Source organism: Phyllopteryx taeniolatus, chromosome 4 (assembly GCF_024500385.1).
Source record: "Phyllopteryx taeniolatus isolate TA_2022b chromosome 4, UOR_Ptae_1.2, whole genome shotgun sequence".
Lineage (NCBI taxonomy): Eukaryota > Metazoa > Chordata > Actinopteri > Syngnathiformes > Syngnathidae > Phyllopteryx > Phyllopteryx taeniolatus.
Window position 1 is genome coordinate 32,486,314 of NC_084505.1, and position 25,008 is coordinate 32,511,321.

The 25,008-nt window shown below is 42.7% G+C and overlaps 1 protein-coding gene across 1 annotated transcript in view; it reads right to left on the reverse strand.

Annotated features, from left to right (window-relative positions):
- sdk1b (sidekick cell adhesion molecule 1b) overlaps nt 1–18,654 on the reverse strand; it is a 277,239-nt gene extending 258,585 nt beyond the window's left edge. Inside the window, 2 exon segments of the mRNA XM_061771792.1 lie at nt 17,281–17,671; nt 17,768–18,654. Coding sequence (XP_061627776.1) covers nt 17,281–17,431 — 151 coding nt within the window. The 5' untranslated portion in view covers nt 17,432–17,671; nt 17,768–18,654.
- Nucleotides 18,655–25,008: the final 6,354 nt, after the last annotated feature.

Genomic DNA, 25,008 nt, shown 5'->3' on the forward strand with positions numbered 1-25,008 from the left:
TTGCCCCAGCAAATGCTGGCAGGCCTGGCAGTTGTTATAACCTAATGCTTTTAACTGCATGCGGTCCCAGATTGGGTTACCAACCACATTCACCAAACACCCCTCGACTCTGACTCATTTGTTCTCAGACACACACACTCACTCACACACACACACACACACACACACGCATGGTAAAAAGAGTACGAAGTCATTGGGACTCAGACAGACAGCTGGTGCCAAAGGGCTGCCCCCCTCTGGAATGGATCCCCTTGTATGGAGCCAGAGGGAAAGAGGGACATCAAAATGTGAGCGAGAAGGGAAGGAAATAGGGACAGGAGTATGTGCGTGTGTGTGCGTGCGTGTGTGTGTGTGTGTGTGTGTGTGAAGGGGGGGTGACAGCCATAGCAAGAGGCGAGTCGACGGAATAAAAAAGGAAAGTTTGTGTGCAGTTACGCGACACCGCGATGGGGGGAGGTGAGGGTGACGGCATGGAAAAAGAGAGTGAGTTCAGACCAAAAAGTAAAATGAAAGGGGATATGAAAAGCTCCTTAAAATTTGGAAACTACCACAAGTGCGGGTGCATGTGTGCGTGCGTGCGTGCGTGTGTAAAATGGTAAAGGACCAGCTGCGCCATTATACAAGCCTAATACATCCATGATACAAACTAATTAGATTTAGAAAAGCATTGGGCAGAGCGACCATAATGTGTGGAATAAGAAAGCGAAGGAAAGAAAAGAAGAGTGGTGAAGATGACTGAAACGCTCACTTGTCAAAAAAAATACATTTGGAAAAGATGTACTTTAAAAGCCAAATCAAATTATCCACCAGCAGAATGGGCTAAAATGCTCCCGTACACAAGGTAAACATGCACGCACACCTTGATGAGTGTGACATCCTAATAAGCCACTGAAGAAGACAAAAGTGAGTGTGCAAGCACTAATAGAGTCAAATTGGCAAAGAAGTATACGGAGCAGAAAATACAGAGCCCCAAATGCAACACGCACAAACACAAAAGCCATTAAAGGCTTGGTTGCCTGGCATGAGGACGTCTGAATGGCAGAGCGGCAGATTGTTGGAGCAAAGCCCACACACACACACGCTGCCTTTGAGAAGAAATCATATTATTTCACTGAACAATTAGAGGCTACAGTCACAATAGCAATCATATAGCACGCCACAGCAAATGGGACTTTGTTTGGAAGTGTGCGACACAGATTTTGCGACGAATGTTACAAATTGGTCTTCAGTAACTGCAGACAGGTGGCTGTTGTGAGTGCTGAAATTACACCAATAAAAGGTGGAGCTCGAACGCAGCGGCAGCAGATAGTCTTGTCAGAATAAATGCGTGTAATTGCTCAAACGATCCAAAACTATTTACACATCCAGAATGGAAGTTTGACCAAAACTTAGTCAGGTCAACTTCCAAGTGGTTCAGATTTGGGGAAAAAAAGAAAGACCCTTCCATCATAAAATCTTTATTAACCACACAGGCAATGTTGAGAAATGTAAGAGAAGTGAACCAAAATAAAATAAACTCCGCCTGTGTGGAGTTTGCATGTTCTACCCCTGACTGCGTGGGTTTGCTCTAGGTACTCCGGTTTCCTTCCACATCCCAAAAACATGCATAGTAGGTTGATTGAAGACTCTAAATTGCCCGTAGGTATGAATGTGAGTGCGAATGGTTATTTGTTTATATGTACCCTGTGATTGGCCGGCGATCAGTTAAGGGTGTACCCCGCCTTTCGCCCGACCATAGCTGGGATAGGCTCCAGCACGCCCGTGACCCTAGTGAGGATAAGCGGTACAGAAAATGGAAGGATGGATGCATGTATAAAAAAAAAATCAGGGATGAGACAATTAATCAAATAGCTTCAATACTGTAATTCGATTACAAAAAAAGCATTGCTGCAAAATCTTTGCCATGAAGCTTCGCGAGGATCCTTTTAAGGGTGGCGCTGTCGTTAATGTGATATCGATGCACCGAGCCGCGGTATCCTCACTGACTGCTCGCACCAACAACAAGAGAGGGAGAGGTCGTGTCACATGGCATGCACCTGATGACTCAAAAAAACGCTCATACTGGTGGAGGAAAGATTTAGTGGTTTTGAAACTGTGACTTTGACCGCGGGATACCTTGAAACCGATAAACGGCCAATGTCTAACTCCATGTCGACATAGGTTGGCGCAATGGCAGCGAGCCAGGAAGAAACAGTTTGTAAAAGACAGAAAATGTCCAAATGCCATGTGGTTAGCACATCTGTCTCTCAGTTCTGAGGTCTGGGGTTCGAATCTTAGCTCCAGCTTTGCTGTGCATGGTATTGCACGTTCTCCCTGTGCTTGCGTGGGTTTTCCTTGCATACTCTGGCTTCTTCCCACATTCCAAAAACATGCATGTTAGGTTCACTGAAGACAAAGTTTCCATAAGTGAGACTGTGAATGGTTGTTCGTTTATATGCGGCCTACCCGCGATCCTAAATGAGGATAAACGCTATAGAAAATAGGAGTATGTACAATATTTCACTACTCTTTTTACCTCTGGCTACCGCTGAATCCACTGTAAATTCAGTTTCCAGCTCTGCGGTTATCATCAAACTTTTCTGCTTTGCCGTCACTCCTATGATATTGTGGTAGCTTGGTGGAGTTAATATTTTCAATTTCCACATTCCACCTTAGGGGCATAGGTTTCACTGTTTCACATACAAGATTTTGGGGCAAAATGTAACACTCACACGCACACACACAGACACGTACACACGCACACACACACACACACACACACACACACACACTTCAGGACTAAAAAGCTGTACTTATCCAATAAGCTAATATAATGGCAGCTTGAAAATGCAGTGACAAGGACATTTTGCTGAGTCAAACAAGCACAATCCCAACAGCAGCGAAAGTCAGTCGGTTGGAATATAACACAAGATGACTGAGCATATGAGGGTCTGTGTCTGTGTGCGCGTGTGTGTGTGCGTGAACACGGAAGCAGCCTGCTGCATGGTGCTACAGAGAGGAGTTTGCATGAACAAGCAAATGGGATAATTAATTTCTCCTTTGTCTCCACACGAATGCTTTCATTGTTTGTTTTTCCCCTCCCACACAAACGGAACAGTAAATCTGGAGAGAGTGGACACATTTACTTTACTTCAAGATAGTAAAATGGTAGAAGAGTATGCATTTGTCTGGCTGCCTCTTCTCAGTTATAGAGTGAGATACAGTAGGCACTAGAGAGGCAGAAAAGGAAAATAATGTCCATTGATTAGATAAAAATATGGAAACAGCAGCTGGAGAGGAATTAGAGGAATGGAGGAGATGAAGTGAGTCCATTAACCATCAAACTATTTTCTCTTTCTTTGAGGAATTCTCTTCATCTGTCAGGGCTAGGAATCTCAGGCTGCCTCCATTTCTTTCTCTCCTGTCCCTTCGCATCTGTCCGTCTTCTCTACTGACCCAAACTTCTGACACCCTATCCACTCTTTAATCCTATTTTCTTACCGCCCCCTTTGATTACTTCTCCTCTTTGCAGTATTTTTTTCCTCCTTTTATCCATCGTCGTGCATTTCCTCATTCTTCCATCAACATCCTCTAATCCAGTGGTCCCCAACCCCCGGTCCGTGGACCGGTACCGGTCCGTGAGGCCTTTGTTACCGGGCTGCATAGAAGGAATGACCAATTTATATAATTTCTGTTGTATTGCATTTTCAAGTGTCAAACTGCACAGAACACTGCAGCAGTTCCGTTTCCGGTCGCAGCCGACTCGCTCACGGCGGCGGCCAAGCTCAAAGAACAAATTATTTCATGAACTGATTCAGTTCATTACATTCACTGAAAAGATTCGTTCATTTGAACGAAACGTTCGCGAACGAAACAACACCAGACCGCACGTCGGTGTCTAAAAATGTCTAAAAATAAGTCACGTCTAAAAATAAGTCCGCAACCTAGCAAAAATGAGTAAAGAACAAACGTCTTCAGAGAGCTTCTTTTCAAAAGGAAAAAGGCCACCTGAGGAGCCAGAAGAAGAGCCTACGACCCCAAAGAAAAAGAAAGGTTCTTTTATCCGTTATGCGTAATGGTGAGTTGCATTTTTCATTCATTTAATATTCGTTTTTAAGTCGGTCATGTTAATTTATTTTTGCTGGCTGGCAACCAGTTCAGGGTGTACCCCGCCTCCTGCCCGAAGATAGCTGGGATAGGCTCCAGCACTCCCGAGACCCTAGTGAGGAGAAGCGGCTCAGAAAATGGATGGATGTGTGTGTGTGTGTGTGTATATATATATATATATATATATATATATATATATATATATATATATATATATATATATATATACACATATATACATACATACACACATATCCGTGACAGACCATATGGGGACGGAAGTTCTAAGATGGCCTGCGGTTCAGCCCGCGGTCTAACAGGGATGCCAGTGCGTTCCCTCCAGGCCTGTGACGTTCTGGAGGAGTCCCTCAAGTTTCTCACCTTCTGTCAAGGCTTTCTCCAGATAAAATGTGTATGGTGAGCTGCTTTAAGGCATGTTTGTGGCCCCGGCAGAGTCAAATAAAGCTCCCCTGCCGGGGCTGGTTACAGAGTCGGGGTAGGTGCGGATTAGTTTTCTGTCAGAAACTAATTCACTAATCCATCTCTTGAACAAAAACGTTAAAAAAAAGACAGTAATTCAACATACACACTGCACAGTGTGCTCAAGTTCTCCCCTCTCTCTCGCTCTTGCTCCCTCCCTCTCCGTCCCCCACTTCATTTTATTTATGTTATTTATTCTAACTTAACATGGTACGGGTTTAACATTTCAAAACAATATATTTTAGAGCTGCAATTGCAATACAGTACCCTGAAACCGTAATATTTTTGCTTCAGGTTATCATACGGTCAAAATCTGATACTGGCCCATATCTAATCCACCATAATCACGGCCTGTCATGTTTACCCTTCCTAGACCCCCACAATGTCTAAAAGCCATCCCATTTCATCCAGGGTGGCCGGAAAAAGTGCTGCCGTGGCCACCAGGTACAGAGTGTAAATGTAGCCTTAGTGTTTAGCAATCGTAACCATACCGTGGTGAATTGAACAAAATTGTACCACTTGGTGGAACGTAGCGTCATGAAATAATAATTACAGTACATATCTGTATGAAAAATACGGAAGCGTATTGCATTCACTTGGATAAAAAAAAAAAAAAATCCTGTTTTTCTGAGTAATTATTTTGAGGGCTTTGTTTTTCTGACTATTTTTTTCTGTTTTTCGGACTAATTTTTTTCCACCTGTTTTTTGCAAACTGCAAGTGACTCTTTGCGGAATCCGTAGTAAACAACATGACCGGCTTATTCAGTTTGATCAAGTTTTATTTTGATATGGGTTTAAGACACTGGGAAATACTCCTGTCTTTGAGTCATATAGATGGTATTGTTATTAGTTTGTCGACATTACGCAGGCAGCTTAATTGAACCGGTAAGGTAAACGTGTATAGGCAGGTTGAAGGTTTGCAAGCAGTAATCCGCCATTAGTGAGTCCGCAAAGACTAAAAAATTAGTCAGAAAAACAGGTGGAAATAAATTAGTCAGAAAAACAGAAAAAAATAGTCAGAAAAACAGATGGAAAAAAATTTGTCCGAAAAACAGAAAAAAACAGCTGGGGGAAAAATTAGTCAGAAAAACTGAAAAAAATAGTCAGAAAAACAGATGGAAAAAAATTTGTCCGAAAAACAGAAATAAATTGTCAGAAAAACAGAAAAAAATAGTCAGAAAAACAAAGCCCTCCAAAAAATTACTCAGAAAAACAGGAGTTTTTTTTTTTTTTTATCCAAGTGAATGCAATACGCTTCCGTAGAAAAACACCTCTAAGCCATAAATATAAAATAAATGAAAAACGGTCAGTATGGCGGTAACTCAGTGTGCCTTCTTGTGCCGCATGACGACATATTCTCACAGCGCTGCTCAAACTCATTTGCAACCTTGAAATGTCAACAAGGACCCCCTGTAAAGGTGCAAATGCATATATTTGGAGAGTGACGATCTTTAGTTCTAGAAACACAGAGGAATATTGTATTATGGAAAGAAAAAGAGACTAGAAGCAGTTGCTTTGTGCTGTGGGGGAGGCTGTAGCAGACGCCACCACTTTGGCTCAGTCTATATAATTTGACAACGTCAAAGTGCACCTTCCATATGCAAATATCTTACAACCATGCATAAAAGCTCCTATATTCCAGAAGCATTTTAGGAGACAAGTAGTGTGAGCGCCAGAATCTTGACTCAGCAGAGAACTGTCCATCAGCCAGGAAGCTTCAGTGTCAATGCAACAGAAAGGGCTCCGCATGCCAGACGGTGGGAATATTCTTTTTACTTTTTTTTTTTTTTTCTCCTATTCGTTCTCTCCAGGTGCCAACAACCTGATTGGTTTTCACCAGAGCATTCCAGTCTTGTGCTCATTGATTCTCTCAGGCTTGAGGCACATCAAGCATTCTAGGCTCACAGGAACAGAAGCATGTCACAAAAGTTCACTCTTCCTGATATTATCTTGTCTGAGCCTAGGTGGATTGAATTTGTGGAAGATTAGAACTTTAGCCTGAAGGCATTGTGTTATCACTGATTGGATAAATTTGAACAGTTTTATGTTTTTAGTTTCCCTTGTTTGGTTGGCTCTGTTGATGTGTACAGCAGCAAGTCACTACTGTTCCAAAATTTGAGGTCAATTAAGATAACATTTAATTCATCCAATATTTAATCTACACAAAATTATAGACTGTCTTTTAAAAATAAGCACATTTCTAAGTGACCCACAAACTTTTGATGGGTAGTGTACATTTGCAACAGTGTGATTTCATGGACAACATGAAATTGTCTTGTTGACCCCAACCTTTTAAATGGTAGTGCATTTAAAGATTTCTCTTAGTCTTAGTCTTCACTTTAAGTAAAGTAAATCATTATTATCGGGCTTCATTTCAATCATGACTGCTGTGATGAGCTGTGAATTTATTTTAACTTTTCAGTACTACTCAGATTTTTGGTTGTCCTATTTGTCAGTTCCCAGTAAGCATATGTCTGTGTGATATCCATACATTAAAAGCATTAAGGCTCAAAACAAACAGGCTCTTTTGCTTTACTTTGGCCATGGACCCCGTGCACGCGGACACACATGCACACATGCACGTCTGTTGCGCATGCCAAGTCTGGAGCCACCTGCCATGGCGAAGCCCTCCTCCAGTCTAGATCAAAGGAATAGGTTTAAAAAAAAAAAAAAACTGGCCAGACACACAGATACAGCAATTCCTGCTTATTCCTGGGTGACATCAAAAAGGATCTCTTTTTTTCTTGCTTCGAGCTTATACAAGTGATACAGACCCACACATCCACATAAAAAGACATATAAAGGCACACACACACACACACACACACACACACACGTGTATGAATGTGAACCCAGCCTCCCTCTCAAACACCCGTGGTGGATCAAACGCTTCACACTGGGAACACGCACCTGCAGATGGGTGCAGCTTGTGTACCAAACACGCAAATCATGGGGCTCTTAATACACAAAGTAGACAATTCCGCAAATGTAGCACTCGTTTTGATGTCATGACGACCTCACTATTTTGAGGGCCTGGCAGTTCACTATGCCAAAGCAGCGTTCAAAGAGCGCCGCCGTAACAGAATTCTTCAGGGAAAAAAAACATGTAGAGGCTGAGCAACGTGAATTGGCTATGAACAGTCAAGTGAAGGATTGAGATGGAAGTGTGTACCTGTGATGTTTTCAATGCTCTCCAAATGAAGAGTATTCGCCTCGGAACACTCCGTTCCCCTGAATTTGCAACAGTCTGAATATAAATTTTGGAATATATTATTATGTCTCCCAATTTCCAGTGTGAATGCACTTCCTAGTAATTTTGATATTATATTACAATGTGAATCTCAGTCTTCTCCCCTAAAAACTCTAAACACAAGTGAAAAGAAGTATTATTCTGTCACGATTTTAATGACTGGCAAATTCTTTGCTCATTTTCTTGTCAAAGATTGAAGACTCACAGTAAGGAAGCCGATCGTCAGTCATTTGTTTTGATAAACCAAGTTCCAACAACCTCGGGCAATGAACGCAATGTATTGAGTGTGTGATGACTGATTGACAAAAGTAGCTCAAAATTGTTTTGCTAAAGACTGCTGCTGAAGTTATTCAATATTTTTAGAATCAAGTATTCTGCCGATTATCCCATCAATTAATCTGAATAAAATGTATTTTGCATTACTAAACACAATATCATGTGAATGTGAGGTGCAGGTATTATTTTTCTCTACTTGGGGTCACCATCCTCACGTTCTACTGTAGTATCGGTGATAGTGATTACAGTATATGGCTTTAAAAGGCGGGGCCTGGCCTGGTGAGTGATGTGGGCGTCAGCGAATGAGAGTATACTGTCGAGATGGCTGGCTGTTAATTAGCTAACCCTTTAGCCAGTCTGCATGTTGAGTAACTCGGCATGAGTTGTGGCCATCGGCAACTCATGAATAAATATGCTTACTGTATTAAATGTAATAATTCCTTAGCACTATTGTAGATACAGAACAAGGCTCAAGGCGAACTCCTTGAATCTAACCATCACATTCAACAACAAAAAATGGGCAAAGGTTGATTGGAGCAGCAGGATGTTGGTCATTCTCTCTCTTTTACAGACTATGTCTTCATTCCTCGCCGCCATCGCGATAACTTATTTCGACTGCAGTAATATTAGCCCGTGTCAAAAATGATCACTGTGAAGCTTCGAGACAGAGATTTTGCTTTTTTGTCATAAAATTATTTGAGTTATTCAATTAATCGTCCAATAATTGGGTATTGGGAGGGAGTTTACAATTCCCAGCCCAAGAATGGGGGACGCAGAGAAAACTTTTCATGGTAAAATCCACTGTATGACTTTTTTTATTATTATTATTTATGTACAGCACTTTGTGCTGCATTTCACATACCGTATTTTCCGGACTATAAATCGCTCCAGAGTAAAAGTCGCACCAGCCAAAAAAATGCATAATAAAGAAGGAAAAAAACATGTATAAGTCGCATTGGAGTATAAGTCACATTTTGGGGGGGAAATTTATTTGATAAAATCCCACACCAAGAACAGACATTTATTCTTGAAAGGCAATTTAAAATAACAATAGAATAGAGAAAAACAAACTGAATAGGTGTACGGTATGCTAACGTAACACATTAACAGTTATTCAGATAACTATAGCATAAAGAACATGCTAACAAGTTTACCAAACCATCAGTGTCACTCCAAATCAGTCAAATCTAATGAAATCTTCAACCTCGGTCTCACTTCGAAACAACTCCGCCAACTCGGAAGGTAGACGATGCGCCGCTTCCTCTCCTACATCGCTTTCGTCAGACTCATTGTTAGTTGCAGGTACAGATAGACAGGCCTAGAGCGCCCTCTTGCGGTTGTCAGTGTGAAAATAACGTGAAATTATATAATAATGTGTTAATAATTTCACATATAAATCGCACCTCCGGCCAAACTATGAAAGAAAACTGCGACTTATAGTCCGAAAAATACGGTACATAAAGTGCGATATATATCCCGGCCCCACCTGTGTGGCGTTTGCATGTTCTCCCGTCCAGAAAATGGATGGAAGGTGCGATATACATAGCTTTGATTGACAGATTTCCAGTTATAATCCCAATATTGATTTAAACATTGCAAGAAGGAAAGAAAAAAAAGGCAAAGTTTGTTTATTGTCATATCACTTCAGACAACCGTGTGTGCGTAAACTAAGTTCCATTTGGACTCATTCAAAAAAAATAATAAGCTTTTGTGCAGTGAATTGTAATAATTCCTTAGCACTATTGTAGATACAGAGCAAGGCTCAAGGCGAACTCCTTGAATCAAACCATCACATTCAACAACAAAAAATGGGCAAAAGTTGATTGGAGCAGCAGGATGCTGGTCTCCAAAAGGAAGTGAATTGATGTGGGCAATCTTTTTGCACAGTAAGGCAATGCCCACAAGAACATGTATGTTTAAAAACTTGGTACGGCCTTTGCTTCACACAGCCCGAAAAATAATGTTTTGGACAAACTACTGCCAAGGTGAAGATTACCCACAGTTCAATTTAAATCACTTTTACTTTTCAAGTTGCTTGTCTTTTCTCTATGACGTCACAGTGTGGTGCCCCTTATCTCCTACATGGGTGAATTTAGATTTTTTTTTTTTTTAAATGTATGATTCCCCTTTTCCCTGAGTCACCTTTCTAAAGCTAAAATGGTAGTTAGGAGTTATAGAGCCACCTGCTGCTTTAGCATGCACTTCAAACTCTGTGAAGAGCTTGAAGTCTGACAAAACCTTTGTATCTTGGCAGTTATGCTGACATCTGAGGTAACTGACTTCAGAAGAAGTCGGAAAAATCTTTTAAATATTTACTTTACAAACGTTAAAGTCAGCTATCAATGTCAATATAAAACTACATCATTTCCAATTGTGTGCTCCATATTTCTTTAAGAGAACAAACAGAACTTTCTAACCTTCTGTTTGTGTTTCATTATCGGAGTCAGACTGCTGAGCGAGGAAGCCAATTCAGTGCACTGTAACTTCGCCAGTACAACTAAGCCGGCTCAAAGAAGTCGCCATCAATTACAAGGGGTTTGTGTACCAGTGTGAACACAGAAGACTGCCTGCACCCTTATTTGTCCACCTGACTTTTAATCCCTTATAAACACACAGGTGACAATATTCTATTTTCTCTTTCTAAAAGACTGGCTGTCACACTTTGTAAACCGGTAAGCATAAATTTGATGGTTCACATAGTCCATGAAGCTATACAATAGTCTACAGTTTTGTGGACACAAAAAAAAACACACAAAAAGGCGCAAAAAAAAAATGTGCAAAGTGTCATGTGACTGCGGAGGCCAGGTGATTTGTTCCTCCTGACAGACAAGAAATAGGGGAGTCGACCAGGGACTCACTCGCTCTTAAACCTGTTTAACCCAGACATCGATCACAGAATTATACACACCGCTGCCTCCTGCGTGACCCTGAGGTCTCCAATATTCAAACTACTTGAAAGGAAGTAAAATACAGTATGGTGTGTGCGTGAGCTGGGAAAGGATTTATGTACTACCTCACTAGCCACGATTACTACAGATCCTTCAGTTGGATCCTCAAGTAATTGAGAACACAGTCCTGTGTGCATAGCTTCCAATTGTAATATATAAGAATCATAAGGTAGATAAATTTCCAAAACAATTCAATTTGAACAGCAAGAGTGTTAAAGAGCTAGAAAAGTAATGGGGTGTGGGTGGTGCAGTCTAATTTGTTAGATGAGGTTTCTAATTTACCCTCTGCTCATTACAACACTGAACACACTCACGCAAATGTTCACCTTTGGTTTCACAGTTTGACACTGATGTGTGGGGGTGTGTGTGTCTGTGCTTGTGTGCGTGACACTGCATGCCAGTCTAGCTGATTGAGGACTCACCCAGTTCCAAGCTCACCATGAAACCTTCCTGTCAATGACATCGCATCACTTAAGCATAGCCCAGTAAGGTCCAATAATGTTGGCGCTCTGGCTCAGGCCATCCAATGATGTGTGTGTGTGTGTGTGTGTGTGTGTGTCGGGGGGTGGGGGGTGGGGCGGGCTAATCATATTCATAGACCCATTGAAACTGGGTGACCATCACAATGGGATTTGTTTGGTTGGCCCAGTTAAGGATAAAGAAAATGTACGTCATCGGAGGACCCAAATTTTGTATTAGCTCAAAAATGAAATGATTGGAAGTATTTTTTTTGGCACTTTATCACATCCTCTGTGAAACGCAATGACCGCTGCCATGTTTGCAAGTATTGGGTCACATTCACCAAATATTCATAAGACTGTATATGCTTTTATATATTTTTGGCACTCATCAATATCTGGTATTTGTTCTTAGCTAATCTAGCCAAATTTGAAAGCTGATATAGTTGTTTGACATTATATCATTATTACGTAATGCCATATTCTAGTCACATCATACCCCAGTTAATTCCCAGAGTAAAGAAATGAGATACCTCATCGATTTTGTTTTTCTCTCATAAAAAAAACAATAGCTCGTGCGACACAGGTGTCTATAATTACCTTTATTATGACCGATACCACCATACGTCATGGTAGATTTCTTTACCATATCTCACTGCCGGCAGAGCAGAGTACGGTATCTGTACAACTGAAGTTTACAGTGGAGTTTCAAGAGAAAGTGAGCATACCGGAGCTGAAGCTGATAAATAATTCAACGCCTTTTAGAACTAAGTTATGCTCTCCTTTTCATTCTTGCTATGACTTCAAATTATTTTGGTTGTTCAACAAGAGTTACAGCATACGAGGTGTGTCAGAAAGGTTCCAGGACTGATGTCATAAAAAGATATATTTCAAACCCAAACTACAAGTTTTCCCCTTCATTGCGGACCAGCCAATCAATCACCAGGTCTACAAAGAGATCTTGCAGCTCTTGTTTCATTTAATCGCTGAGAAGCGGCAATAGGTGTGGTAGGTATGGCTTCTTCACCATGACAACGCACCTGCTCACAATGCCCTGAGCATTCGACAATTCCTGGACCCATTTTGAAAATGTGGACAACATCAACATGGCCATGAAGCCTAAGCTGTGGAGGAAAAATCCTTCCAGGAGTGCGCAAAGGTATTGCAGAGGAGGCTGGGAAAGTGCATTAGATGCCAGCGGATGACTTCAAGGGAAAAATGTGCAGTTTGTAACTTGGATTTGAAATATAGTTTTTGTTACACCCGTCCTAGAACTTTTCTAACACATCATATGGCTAAATGATATTCATTCATGAATGGGAAGCACAGAGGCACACGCCACAGTTACCTTGGCCAAGGTTAGGAATATTAAACAGCGACCAGCCGTATTTTTTCATTATACTTTGTCTACTTATAAACCATTATCATTATTACAAAGTAACCAGTACAGCTGTTAGAAACCAAATGATCCGTGTCACTGTTGTTATGTTAACCTCAACTGACTTTAGGCATCTGACTAATTTTACATGGAACTCTGTCAGGGCTCATAAAAGAATGCTACCAAATTAAAACAAGGGTGTTGTCAGTTTACAGTGGGCAGGCGCTGTTGGAAAAAAAAACCACAGCATTTTTTGAGGAGTCATCCTGCTGCCTGCTATATAGAAAATGATGCACATTGGCAATTAAACTTGGTGTCAGTCGACTTCCCATCTGAATGTGTCAAGTATCCATGTCGGAAAAGTAAATCAGTCCAACAGCTGTGGGGCTGAACCCGCTCAATGACAAAGGGGCAGTCGGGAAGCGGCAGGATAAGTTATGAATAAAAGGAGTTAGAGCATAGGGGTGAACAGATGAGAAGCAGGGGGAAGGCGACGAGGGGAGGGGGGAGAGAAAAGAGAGACAGTAAAATGCTGCCGTCACTGAAACTCTAAAATGAAAGATCGATGAGCTTATTTAAATGTGCTCCCTGAGACGAGGGTTGGCTCGTATAAAGCCTTGCCTTTATGAGGGTGTGGGCATCGATTGACTGAGGAGGGAGTGGGGGGGTGAATAGATGGAGGGAGAGAAGAAGGGAGATGGAGAGATCAGTAGGATCAACCTTTGCCTGTGAATTTCATCCATCACCACCTAAAATAAAATGTCCTAATAAATGCTGGGGATAGAAGGCTCGGAACACCTCAAAAATCTAAAGCTTTCGATTGGCCTGGTTGCGCTGTCTATCAACTCGACTCAATAGCACCACAGCACCACCACGCCACCAGGGCTCTTATCTTCTATCTGCTTAGATTGATTCCAATTCACTACCACAAACACGATACGGTGGTGCCTTGAGATACCAGTTTAATTCGTTCCGTGACCACGCGCACAAGTGAAAACACATCTCAACTCATCTTGCCCCATTGAAATGAATGGAAATGCTATCAGTACTTTCCAGCCTCCCAAAAAAAAAAGTTTGCAACGTGTTTCTAACATGTAAAATAGCAAAATATAATAGAGTACTTTATAAAAATACATTAATGACATAATTAAATACATTGTAAAGACATTTTTAAAATTTCCCACATTTATTCAATTCGATGGACATTGTACTGCTCTTTCCGGTGTGTGCACCATGGCCTCTTGGTGGCAGTGTACTACAGACGTACTGATATACAAGGAGACGGAGAAGAGGTCTCAACTCATCAGCAGTAATATTACTAGTCATTCTTGACAAAGGATATTTGCGTGTGAGTATTGCTATCGGATCTGTCTACGTGTTTTGTTCAAATATCTGTTGCTTAAAGGCTTATAACACCGCGATACTCTTACTATTGTTAGCCCAGCATTTCCCATTGTGTTAGCATTAGGCTAAGCGGCCTTTAAGGCAAAGTGATGTGGCTGGTTTGTTTTATGTTTAGTTTGACAGTAACCTTCAACTGTGAGTGGCATTAAACAGCTTAAAGACTAGGGCTGCGACGAGTACTCAGATATTTCTGGTATCTTTAGTAAGAAAAATGCTCGAGGAATTTTCTCTGCCTCTGGCAACTGTTTATATTATTGTGAAGCTCAAGGGATGCACGGCCGTGAATGTGGCACAACGCGCACATCACTTTGCACGGTCAGTAGGTGGGGGAAGCGGGGCTAATTGATTGACAGAGCAGGAAGATGGCAATGACAAATAAAGAAAAAAAATACAAGAAAAAAAAAAGACAGAAAATGCTCAAAGTGTGGGAGAATGTCATACCGAAAAGCAAGTCAAGCACCGTAATCATTGTAGCACAAACCTCTCTCTGATAAAGATACCCATTATGAAGCTGCGTTGGATCCGAAACAAGGTAAAATTAACCATCCATCCATTTTCTGAGCCGCTTCTCCTCACTAGGGTCGCGGGCGTGCTGGAGCCTATCCCAGCTGTCATCGGGCAGGAGGCGGGGTACACCCTGAACTGGTTGCCAGCCAATCGCAGGGCACATAAAAGCAAACAACCCTTCGCACTCACAGTCATGCCTATGGGCAATTTAGAGTCTCCAATTAATGCATGTTTTTGGGATGTGGGAGGAAACCGGAGTGCCCGGAGAAAACCCACGCAGGCACGGGGAGAACATGCAAACTCCACAAAGGCGGGGCCAGGGATTGAACCCGGGTCCTCAGAACTGTGAGGCTGACTCTCTAACCAGTCGTCCACCGTGCCGCCGGTAAAATTAACGTTGCACAAATCAGTGCGATTAATGTTGATGTTCCTTACTAACACTTCGACCCGCGGAGGAATACGTCTCTGTTTATTATGACTGCCGTCGAATTTGTGGCTAGTTGATTCCAACGCTGACAACTTCTCAAGTACAGTATAACGCAACCATAACAACCATAATGTTACTTCTTACAGGGTGCTTGTAAGCTTTGCTCAATGTGGGCATTGTGAGACATATATTCAGTGTACTACCATATGACCTGTAAGTGGCTACATTTTTAGTCACGTAGGTGAAAAACGTGTAAAGGGTGTCCAGAGGAGAGAAGGCACGATGATCCGATGTCTCTGAAAAAATCGTCCTGAGCGATTATCCAGTGAGTTTCCTCTTCCTTGTATTTCACGCAAGTCTGTGGACCCTGTGGCAACATGCTACCTCTCACAGGTATGTCTTGGTACTACAACACATTTCTGGTCTAAGGGAGGAGAATTGCAATTGTCGGTGGAGAGAGGGTTAAGTGTTGTGTGTGCTGTGTTGGTCATCTTGAGTGCACCCAACCCTGTAAGAGCTTTCAGAATACATGCTACATGCTGATTTTTTTCCTAAAATCCTAAGATATTGAAGATCATTATGCTTGTACCCCGCTTAAGCTTGCCTTGTGATACATTTATAGTCAGTTCAGTACACATTTTTTACTCCATTCACATTGTGATGGGACTCAAATTATCCAACCGCAGCCGTACTACCTTTTATTACCCGTCATTGTGGTGTGGGCTGATTACAGTGGTACACATGACTGGTTGACTAGTTGACAGAATTGTCCACCTTCTTCTGTTCTATGTGGTATAAATAGAAAAGACTGATGTGGACATAAGGCAGATTCAGTCAGGGTTTATCTGTAACCCCCTTGGCAGAAACTGCACTTGCTTTAGACAATGGCAACACTTCAATTAAGGTCTGTGGATTAACTTGGGTGCTGCTGAGACCGTGACATTGCATGGAGGAGGGAGTTGAGAGCGGGAGCTGACTCTGCAGCCGCGCCGCACCTCTGCCTCACACCTCCTCCCTCAACACTCACAATGGAGGGGTGAAGATAGGCAGTGTGCCGACTGGAAAAAAAGAAGGTACACACAGAGGTGTTGTCATAAAACCGTCATCGATTAAACTGCAGGCGCGCCGCAGAGCTGTATTCCCCCTTTTCCCAATAGCAGCATCCCCCCACCCAACACATGACAACACTCCTCCCCCCCCAACTGCCTTGCGTTGTTTCTTTCACAGTGACACTGACACTTTCCAACACACAGATTCTCTGAACATCACAAATAGCTCAAGTCTCCCCACCACCCCGACACCTCACACACATACCTCCAACTCCCTCCTCCTCATAACCCCACGTCTCAGCCTTCGCCCACCACGCACCATCTGTGACCCAGAGAACATTTGTGAGCTGACACCAGCCTGACCTTTTCGTTTGCTTCTTTGTTTTGCCTGGTCTGATCCCCCCCCAGCCCCCCCCAGCCCCCCCCCCCCCCTTACACACACACACAACCCTTTTCTCAGAATGGCAAAACACAAATGAATGCATATAAGCATGGAAACGCACAATTACAGCAATGAGCAATGAATCAATATCTTATCATAACTCATTTCTCATTGCTGTGTTTAGCAATTCGTGCAACAGGGTCAGAGATGGATCTTAAATCACTCAGTAAGCCAGGTGTTTGTATGTGTGAACTGTATTTGTGTTGCTTTAGTGTCAAATCAGGGGTGCCTTAGTTAAGCAGGTCATTGACCAAAGAGTGGGGGGGATTATCAATGCTTGGAAAGGGTAACACTCTCTCCGAAGCAGACACACATACACAATACCTTAATCCTGCAGACACCCATCTGCATAACATAACTCTCACAAACAAGCCTTGATTTAATGTTATAAAATGAAACGTGGAAAAAAATGAAAATAGCAACCGGATCTTTATCCCGTTTTGTTAACAAAGCAGCTGTCCACTTACTACTATATACCCCACTTACAAGATGGCAGATTTTGTTTGCAGTATTAAAAAAACGCTTCAAATAAGCATCACATACATTGTACAGCATGTTTTTTTGTTCTGTTTTACCTTGGCCGTGCAACATGTGGCAGCTGCAGCCGAGAAGGAGCAGCAGCAGCAGGAGAGACGACCGCCTGCTTCTCAGCATCGTCCTCACGCTGCCTGGGCAGAATCCTTGCAGGACCTCCGGGGAGCCTCCGAACCGACAAAATCCCAACATACGGGAGCCTCGGGCAACAATGTCCACTCCGGGTAAAGTAAAAAGCAAATTCCCAGATCCGGGGGTTCTGGTACCACTCTGGGCTTGGTGACTTCAGACGGCGTTGGTGTTCAAAAGTCAGCTGGGAGTCCAGGATCGGAACACTACCAAGGGCAGCGCGACTTCACGGCTGGAGCACCCGGCGATGTGGACGTGCTGTGGCAGAGTCCGCGTGTTCCATCGCCCGGCCGGTGCACCTAGCTACATGGGGATTGATCGCCGTGCTGAATTAATACATTTTCGTCTGTGCTTTTTTTTTTTTTTTTAATAAATAAATAAAAAGTCTTATCGGCTTACCGTCAACTATCGACCTCCAATCCCACTTTGTCCAACGCTTGGTTAATTGTCGCCGGGGAATTTGTCCCGCGGATCACTTCGCTGTGAAGAGCAGCGATAATAAAAGATTCTGCCCGAATTCAACCTCTCCAGGGATAAAATTCTGTAATTGATTGGGTTTTTAATCAAATACTCCAAGTGTAGAGATCCTCGGATAGCACTGACCGGGTAGTTAGTACTCCAGTACTAGTTACCGAGCGGCTGTTGGTAGCGAAACGGTTCGCTCTCCCCGAAGATGGGGTCGCCTTCCTCGGATCAGCGCGGCGGGCACCACGGGTGGCACAACAGGTTCAGCATAAAACCAAAAGAGACCGCTTAAATACCTCGCTTTGAGCTCTATAGTTTACAGTTTGTATGTTTAGGCCTTTTATGACACGCAATAACGAAGAAGAGTTTGTTGAAAAAGTTGTTTTTAAAGCGGGGGAAGGACCTAGCGTCGGGTATCCGTGCTCTTCCACTGCGTTCAAGCGTCAAGCTGGTGCCTTTCGCCGCCGTCGCCGTACGTGTACTCGGGGGCTCGTCACCAGTCCTCCACTATAGTCACAAGATACATTTCTTCCAGGGTTCCGTCAACTTGTCGGGGCTCGTGGTCCTCAAAATTGGGGCTGCCGGCCAGCACTCTGTTGAAGCTCAGGGCGCAGACTGAGTGAGGCGACCAGCTAGCTCCCTCGCGAGTGAACACCTGCCAAGCTCCTCGACGCACACTTGAGGAGGGGGGTGGGTGGTGGGGGAGCTCCTTATTTTTGCTTCCTTTTAAGCCTTTAATCCATGATTTGAGAACACAAAATGGGGATATTTGTCTCGCTCGGTGTACTTTCCCCATACATGTCCACGTTTCACGTACAGTCCGTCTCACAGACTGTGCCCTTATCTTTTCACTCGATCCATCCCAAACTCAAAAACTTCCATTCAGTAGCGTCCCTCGTCACTGATTGGCCCGGGCCGTGGACTTCCTTGTTCCTATTGGACAGTCTGAATGGGGGGCGGAAATATATATATATATTATAGATATTATATATATATATATATCCATCCATCCATTTTCTGAGCCGCTTCTCCTCACTCGGGTCGCGCTGGAGCCTATCCCAGCTGTCATCGGGCAGGAGGCGGGGTACACCCTGAACTGGTTGCCAGCCAATCGCAGGGCACATACAAACAACCATTCGCACTCACAGTTACACCTACGGGCAATTTAGAGTCACCAATTAATGCATGTTTTTGGGATGTGGGAGGAAACCGGAGTGCCCGGAGAAAACCCACGCAGGCACGGGGAGAACATGCAAACTCCACACAGGCGGGGCTGGGGATTGAACCCGGGTCCACAGAACTGTGAGGATATATATATATATATACATACACACACACACACACACACTAACACACACACGCTGCCAGTCAAACAGTGCAAATTTTGTGCACTCTATATATTGCTATTTAATGAGATGTGGAGTTGAGGGTGTGGGTTCAAATCTGGGCTCCGGCCTTTCCGTGTGGAGTTTGTATGTTCTTGCCGTGCTTGCGTGGGTTTTGTCCAGGTACTCTAGTTCCTCCCACATTCCAAAAAACATGCATGGGGGTAGGTTACTTAAAGACTCTAAATTGTCCTTAAGTGTGAATGTGTGTGTGAAGGGCTGTATGTTTATTTGTGCCCTGCGATTGGTTGGCGAGCAGTTCAGGGTGTACCTCGCCCACTCCCTGCCCAAAATCATCTGGGATAGGCTCCAGCTCACCCGTAACCCTCGTCAGAATAAGCGGCACAGAAAATGGACAGATGCAATTTACCGAGCATACATTTTCAGGGATGAGGGAGAAAGTCAGAGTACCTGACGCAAACAAGGGCAGAACATACAAACACTACAAAACAAAACAGTTCTCCTATGAGATCTCATTACATTTGTCAGGTGGGCCTAATATTGATGCCAGTGGGTGTACAGTCTGTCAGGACTTCCTGATGACACTCTTTCAAAGTACCTGATTAAATTTGCTTTTTTTTTTTAAGAGTGTTGTGTAATTAGCTTTGTGATTACGCATTATGCTCATCATTGCAAGTGAGGCCGGTCTCGGTGTGGAGAGGATGGTCCAATGAGAAGAATAGCCTGGGGATTGCCTCATTCTGCTCACCCTAGTTTAAAAAAATATTCATGTAATTCACACAAAACAGATTCTGTGAAACACTGCTGGTGGCCCAGCAGCAGCAGCACACCAAATAAGAGCCTGGAGCTGTTTCTTACTATTAGTGAAAAGATACTTTCCAACACTGCAAGGGTTATTAAATAGCACATTAATATTAAAGTTTACAACACAGTGACCTTATCTTTTATTTCTCCAATAAATCCAGATAGACTTCCCATCCCCTGATAGGCCAAATAGTCTACCCACTTGTCGAGCTGTGCCCAACATACTCTCCTTAAGCACCTGCACCTCATCTATTACTTTTTACACCCAGACTCATTTCACAGTAAACTCTTAAAACGGATGTTTTCTGCATTAAAGTAGCTCTCATGGTACTTTGCTGACTGGCTTTTCATTCTTCAGCTCCAGTCCTCAGCATTTTCTTTATTGTCGTATTCAAAGTGTGTAAAACAAAATACAATGAAAAGGAACATATAATGTCAATTTTAATTTGTAATTGCTTGTATAAAAAAATAATTGGTTCTCTGGACTGCCTGCCCGCCCTTTAATTAAACAACCAAATAAATCAGTTGTTATCTGCCTATTTTTGAAAATGTGTCTGTGAGCGAGCCATTCTACAGTTTGTCCCATTGGTATGTACTGTATAATAGTTACTACCCACTTACCAAAATTCTCTGCCCTTGACATAGAGATTTACTTTGTCATTTAATTTTACACTTGGTGGGTGAGCAGTCCCTCCATAAATTGGTAGGAGAAAGTCCCTCTTTTACAATGTAAATTTTCCCAAATATTTCCTCAAGCATTACTCATCAGAAACAATGGAAATACATAATTTAATTTGTTCCAAAACTAAACCATCACCATCCTTTTGGATGGACAAGCAGTGTTTTAAATAAATGTTAAATGCGGAATTATTAACTGTGCACAAATGTAAAAAGAAGTTAATCATCCATTTTCTGTACCGCTTTATCCTCACAAGAGTCGCGGGTGTGCTGGAGCCTATCCCAGCTATCATCGGGCAGGAGGTGGGGCACACCCTGAACTGGTTGCCAATCGCAGGGCACATAGAAACAAACAACCATTCGCACTCTCATTCACACCAACGGGAACTTAGAGTTGTCAATAAACCTACCATGCATGTTTTTGGGATGTAGGAGGAAACCGGAATGCCAGGAGAAAACCCATGCAGGCTCAGGGACAACATGCAAACTCTAGACAGGCGAGGCCAGGGATTGAACCCCGGTCCTCAGAACTGCGGGGATGTGGGATTGCCACTGGTTGCAGAATCTCATCTCGGTATCTCTCTGCATTGAGATTGCCTCCGATGATGACAAGCCTTGATTTTCATTTGGTTTATATCTTTTTTTTTTTTTAAATCTCTCTGGCCAGAAGAGGTCTGTAGCATCTCTCAGACTTCAGAAGCTCAAACTGACAGGACAGAGGATGGGAGCTGTCTACCAGGATTCTTCGAGCTTTCTGCCTTGTTCTGTCAGTGTGAATGTGGGCTAGAGGTTTCAAGGGTTATCCAACAATTTTACCATCCATTTTAACAATTCTGTTTAGCTTGATCTCACACTAAGTGACAGAGGCAGAGATGAAATGTTAAAACACTTTCAATATGTGAAGAATACATAAGCTCTCAAATCTGCAGACTGACACAAAGCCATCTTAATATTCTAAGAAGACTGAGACCCTGTGAGCAAAGATAAAATCTGTATTTCCAGATCAAGTCAGGTGACTGTGGAGTACTAGGGCTTTCAAAAAAAATTGGCTAATTCGGTTAAGTTGACCAAAAAAATTAGTCGACACAAAAATCTCTGTCTAGAGGCAATACAAAATATTATTAAAAGTATATTTGCGCACCATTATGTTGCAGATGGATGCACTGTTGGGCCAGTGAAAAACATTGCCAAACGCATTGCCAAACTTGGTATTCCTCGCAGCTAAGTTATCAATGTCCTTTCACCATCATTGCTGTCATACTGTCTTGCGTGTTTTTGTTTGCACATTAAGGACAAAAGTCCCCATTTAGCAAAGGTTATTTTTGTTGTCCCAAATTCTGTACAGAGCTTATACCATACACTCAGTACCAACATATACAGTTTAAGGATAGATGTCCAGTCCTCATAAATGAGAATAAAATGTATCCATCCATTTTCCGTACTGCTTATCCTCACGCGGGTCACGGGGGTGCTAGAGACTACCCCAGCTAACTCTGGGGAGATGCGGGGTACACCCTGAACTGGTTGCCAGCCAATAACAGGGCACATATAAACAAACAACCATTCACACTCACATTCACACCTACAGGAAATTTTGAGTCTTCAATTCACCTAGCATGCATGTTTTTGGAGTGTCGAAGGAAACTGGAGTACCGGGAGAAAAGCCATGCAGGCACGGGGGAGAACATGCAAACGGCACACAGGTGAGGCCAGATTTGAACCCGGGTCCTCAGAACTGTGAGGCAGATCCGCCAACCATTTGTTCACAGTGCATGTTAGTTGTGTTAAAAAAAGAAAAATATATAACTAATATATATTTATATATATATATAATTTTGTTTTAATTACTCGAGGACTCGACGAAATATCTATAGCATAATCAATTCTTAAAAGATTCGATAGTGACAGCCCTAGACTTTATCAATATATTTGCACAGTTTCAATGAGCTGGCCAACAAGTGAAACTTACTCTATTTTCAGTTCTTGTTTTCTTTATTTGTATTATTATATATATATATATATATATATAATTCATTTATTTATTTATTTATTTTTTGATGCGCACAGAGCACTGTTCAAGTTTAATAGTCCCAAAGCTTCCGGGAAGAAGCTGTTCCTCAGTCTAGTGGTCCTGCATCGGATGCTCAATTGCCACGATGAACCACAAATTTGAAATCCATCCATCCATCCATCCATTTTCTGAGCCGTTTCTCCTCACTAGGGTCGCGGGCGTGCTGGAGCCTACCCCAGCTATCCTCATCTAACGTGGACATTTTGGGAACGAGTCAAGATTTGAACGCAGAACCTCAGAACTGCGAGGCAGATATCTTAACCTCTCCTCTGCTGCCATTAATCAAAATGCACACTAAAAGGTTCCCTTTCTATGAGGTGTTAGAGGTTAAAAAAAAAAAAGAACAAAGAAAGGTCACCGCCCAGGTTTAGTCTGACGACCGTTCAAACCTCTATTACCTTTTATTCTGGTCGAGGTGATGCTTCAATGATTAGGCCGGATGAAAAGCTGAGCAATTTATTCGAAAATACAGACTCAAACAATAAGGTTGGTGAAGGTTCAGCACTGGGCTCTTCGGAACAGCATCCATGCGAAAGAGAGCTCAGAGGTTTTCGTCATAGTCTTGTAGTCCAAAGTCTGCTTCCCGTCATGACGTTGTGAAGTCTCGGAACCAATCCTCGCTTCGCCTTGGTGTCTGGGTACGTTCGAAAATTCAGTCCGACGTTCTCACGGCGCCCCGAGACTGGGGTACTCAGAGACGGAGCGCACTCCATTTTTTATCACTTTACTAATGAACGTGTTGTCAGTACATTCGCCATATTGGATGTGTCAGTTCTCCTTCTATCGTACAGCACACTCCAACAATGCCCCAATTTTCCGATGCTTCTGGGGTGCACAGAGCGCACCTGGAGTGAATTTCCCAATGTACCCATATTTTGTGCGTTTGTTGTGTAGGTGCGACTAAGTGTAATGCAACTATATGTTTATAAGAATATCTGGGGGTTTATCTGTGTATGCAGTGTTGTGTATAAACATTTCTATCAGGGGTCATTGTCATTTCAACTTCATTTTCAGAAACTTTCTATCCATTCATAACACACACACACACACACACACACACACACACACAAGCACCCAGGGCTCATAGCATGGTGAGTGCTGGCAGGGTCTAATTCTATAGCCAATTTAGCTTGCAATTACCTGTCTACCCATTACAATTACCTCTGCATTTTCTACTCTCAATCTCTCAGTAGCTCACCAAAAAATCCCCCTGAAAATTACAAACACATATTTCCGTGCACAATATTGCCTTTCGTGATTTCCCCTTTAATGGTCGGGTAGTCTCAGGACAATACGATAAGATGTCTAGCTGCCTCTATTTGACACAACTCCCTTTTACACACACACACACACACACACACACACACACACACGCACACACACACGCACACACACACACGCACACACACACACACGCACACACACACACACACAAACAGCCATCCTTTACTCTTCAACATATGACCTCCAAAGCAGGCACCATGATAGGCCAGAGCGATGGCACCAATCTGTTCTTCTTGCTAAGATAAACATCTGAACCGTCCCTCATCTCTTTAACACGTTAGACCTGGCTAATGACTTCCGTCCCAGTAATCAACACGACTTTATGCACACGCAAACACGCACACACACACACACACACACACACACTAAGACACACACTCACACACTCTCAGAGGTGCACCCCCCATACAAGACCAGGCGCAGTTAATGAGTGGCTTCCTGCGGTTTGAGCTGTCATTGTGGCGGAGGGAGATAATGTCAATATTAACTGACCTGTCATAGTAGCTGGGAGGATAAACACCATGGGGAAGTGTTTACAGACAGAGGGATGCGAGGATTTTAATGCACAACTGTGAGGTCTTGACTGACGCCATCAGTTATTGTTGCTTGGAGAACTCCTGTACCCATTAGCAAAATGGTGTGCTTTAAAAAAAATAAAAAATAAAAAAAATAAAAGTTCATGTTATAATTGTAGTCTGGGCACAGTTCTCAACCAATCTTCCAAATTTGAGGGATTATTCCTTAATGTCATGGATTTGGAATGCTAATTATTTTAGGTCAATGGTAATATCCTGCATTAATCTTAATGGTCAAATTGCACTTCAATTTACAGGGTGCCCCAAAAAATTTGACATCATTTAAAATACCAATGTCTGACTCTGACCCCAGACAAGCAAACTATTCCAAAAACAGCAATATAAAGACTTTAACTTTTCAAGCGAAGGTTGTCAATTATCCCAAGCCGTCACCGGTGACAATGGTCTCACTGAATG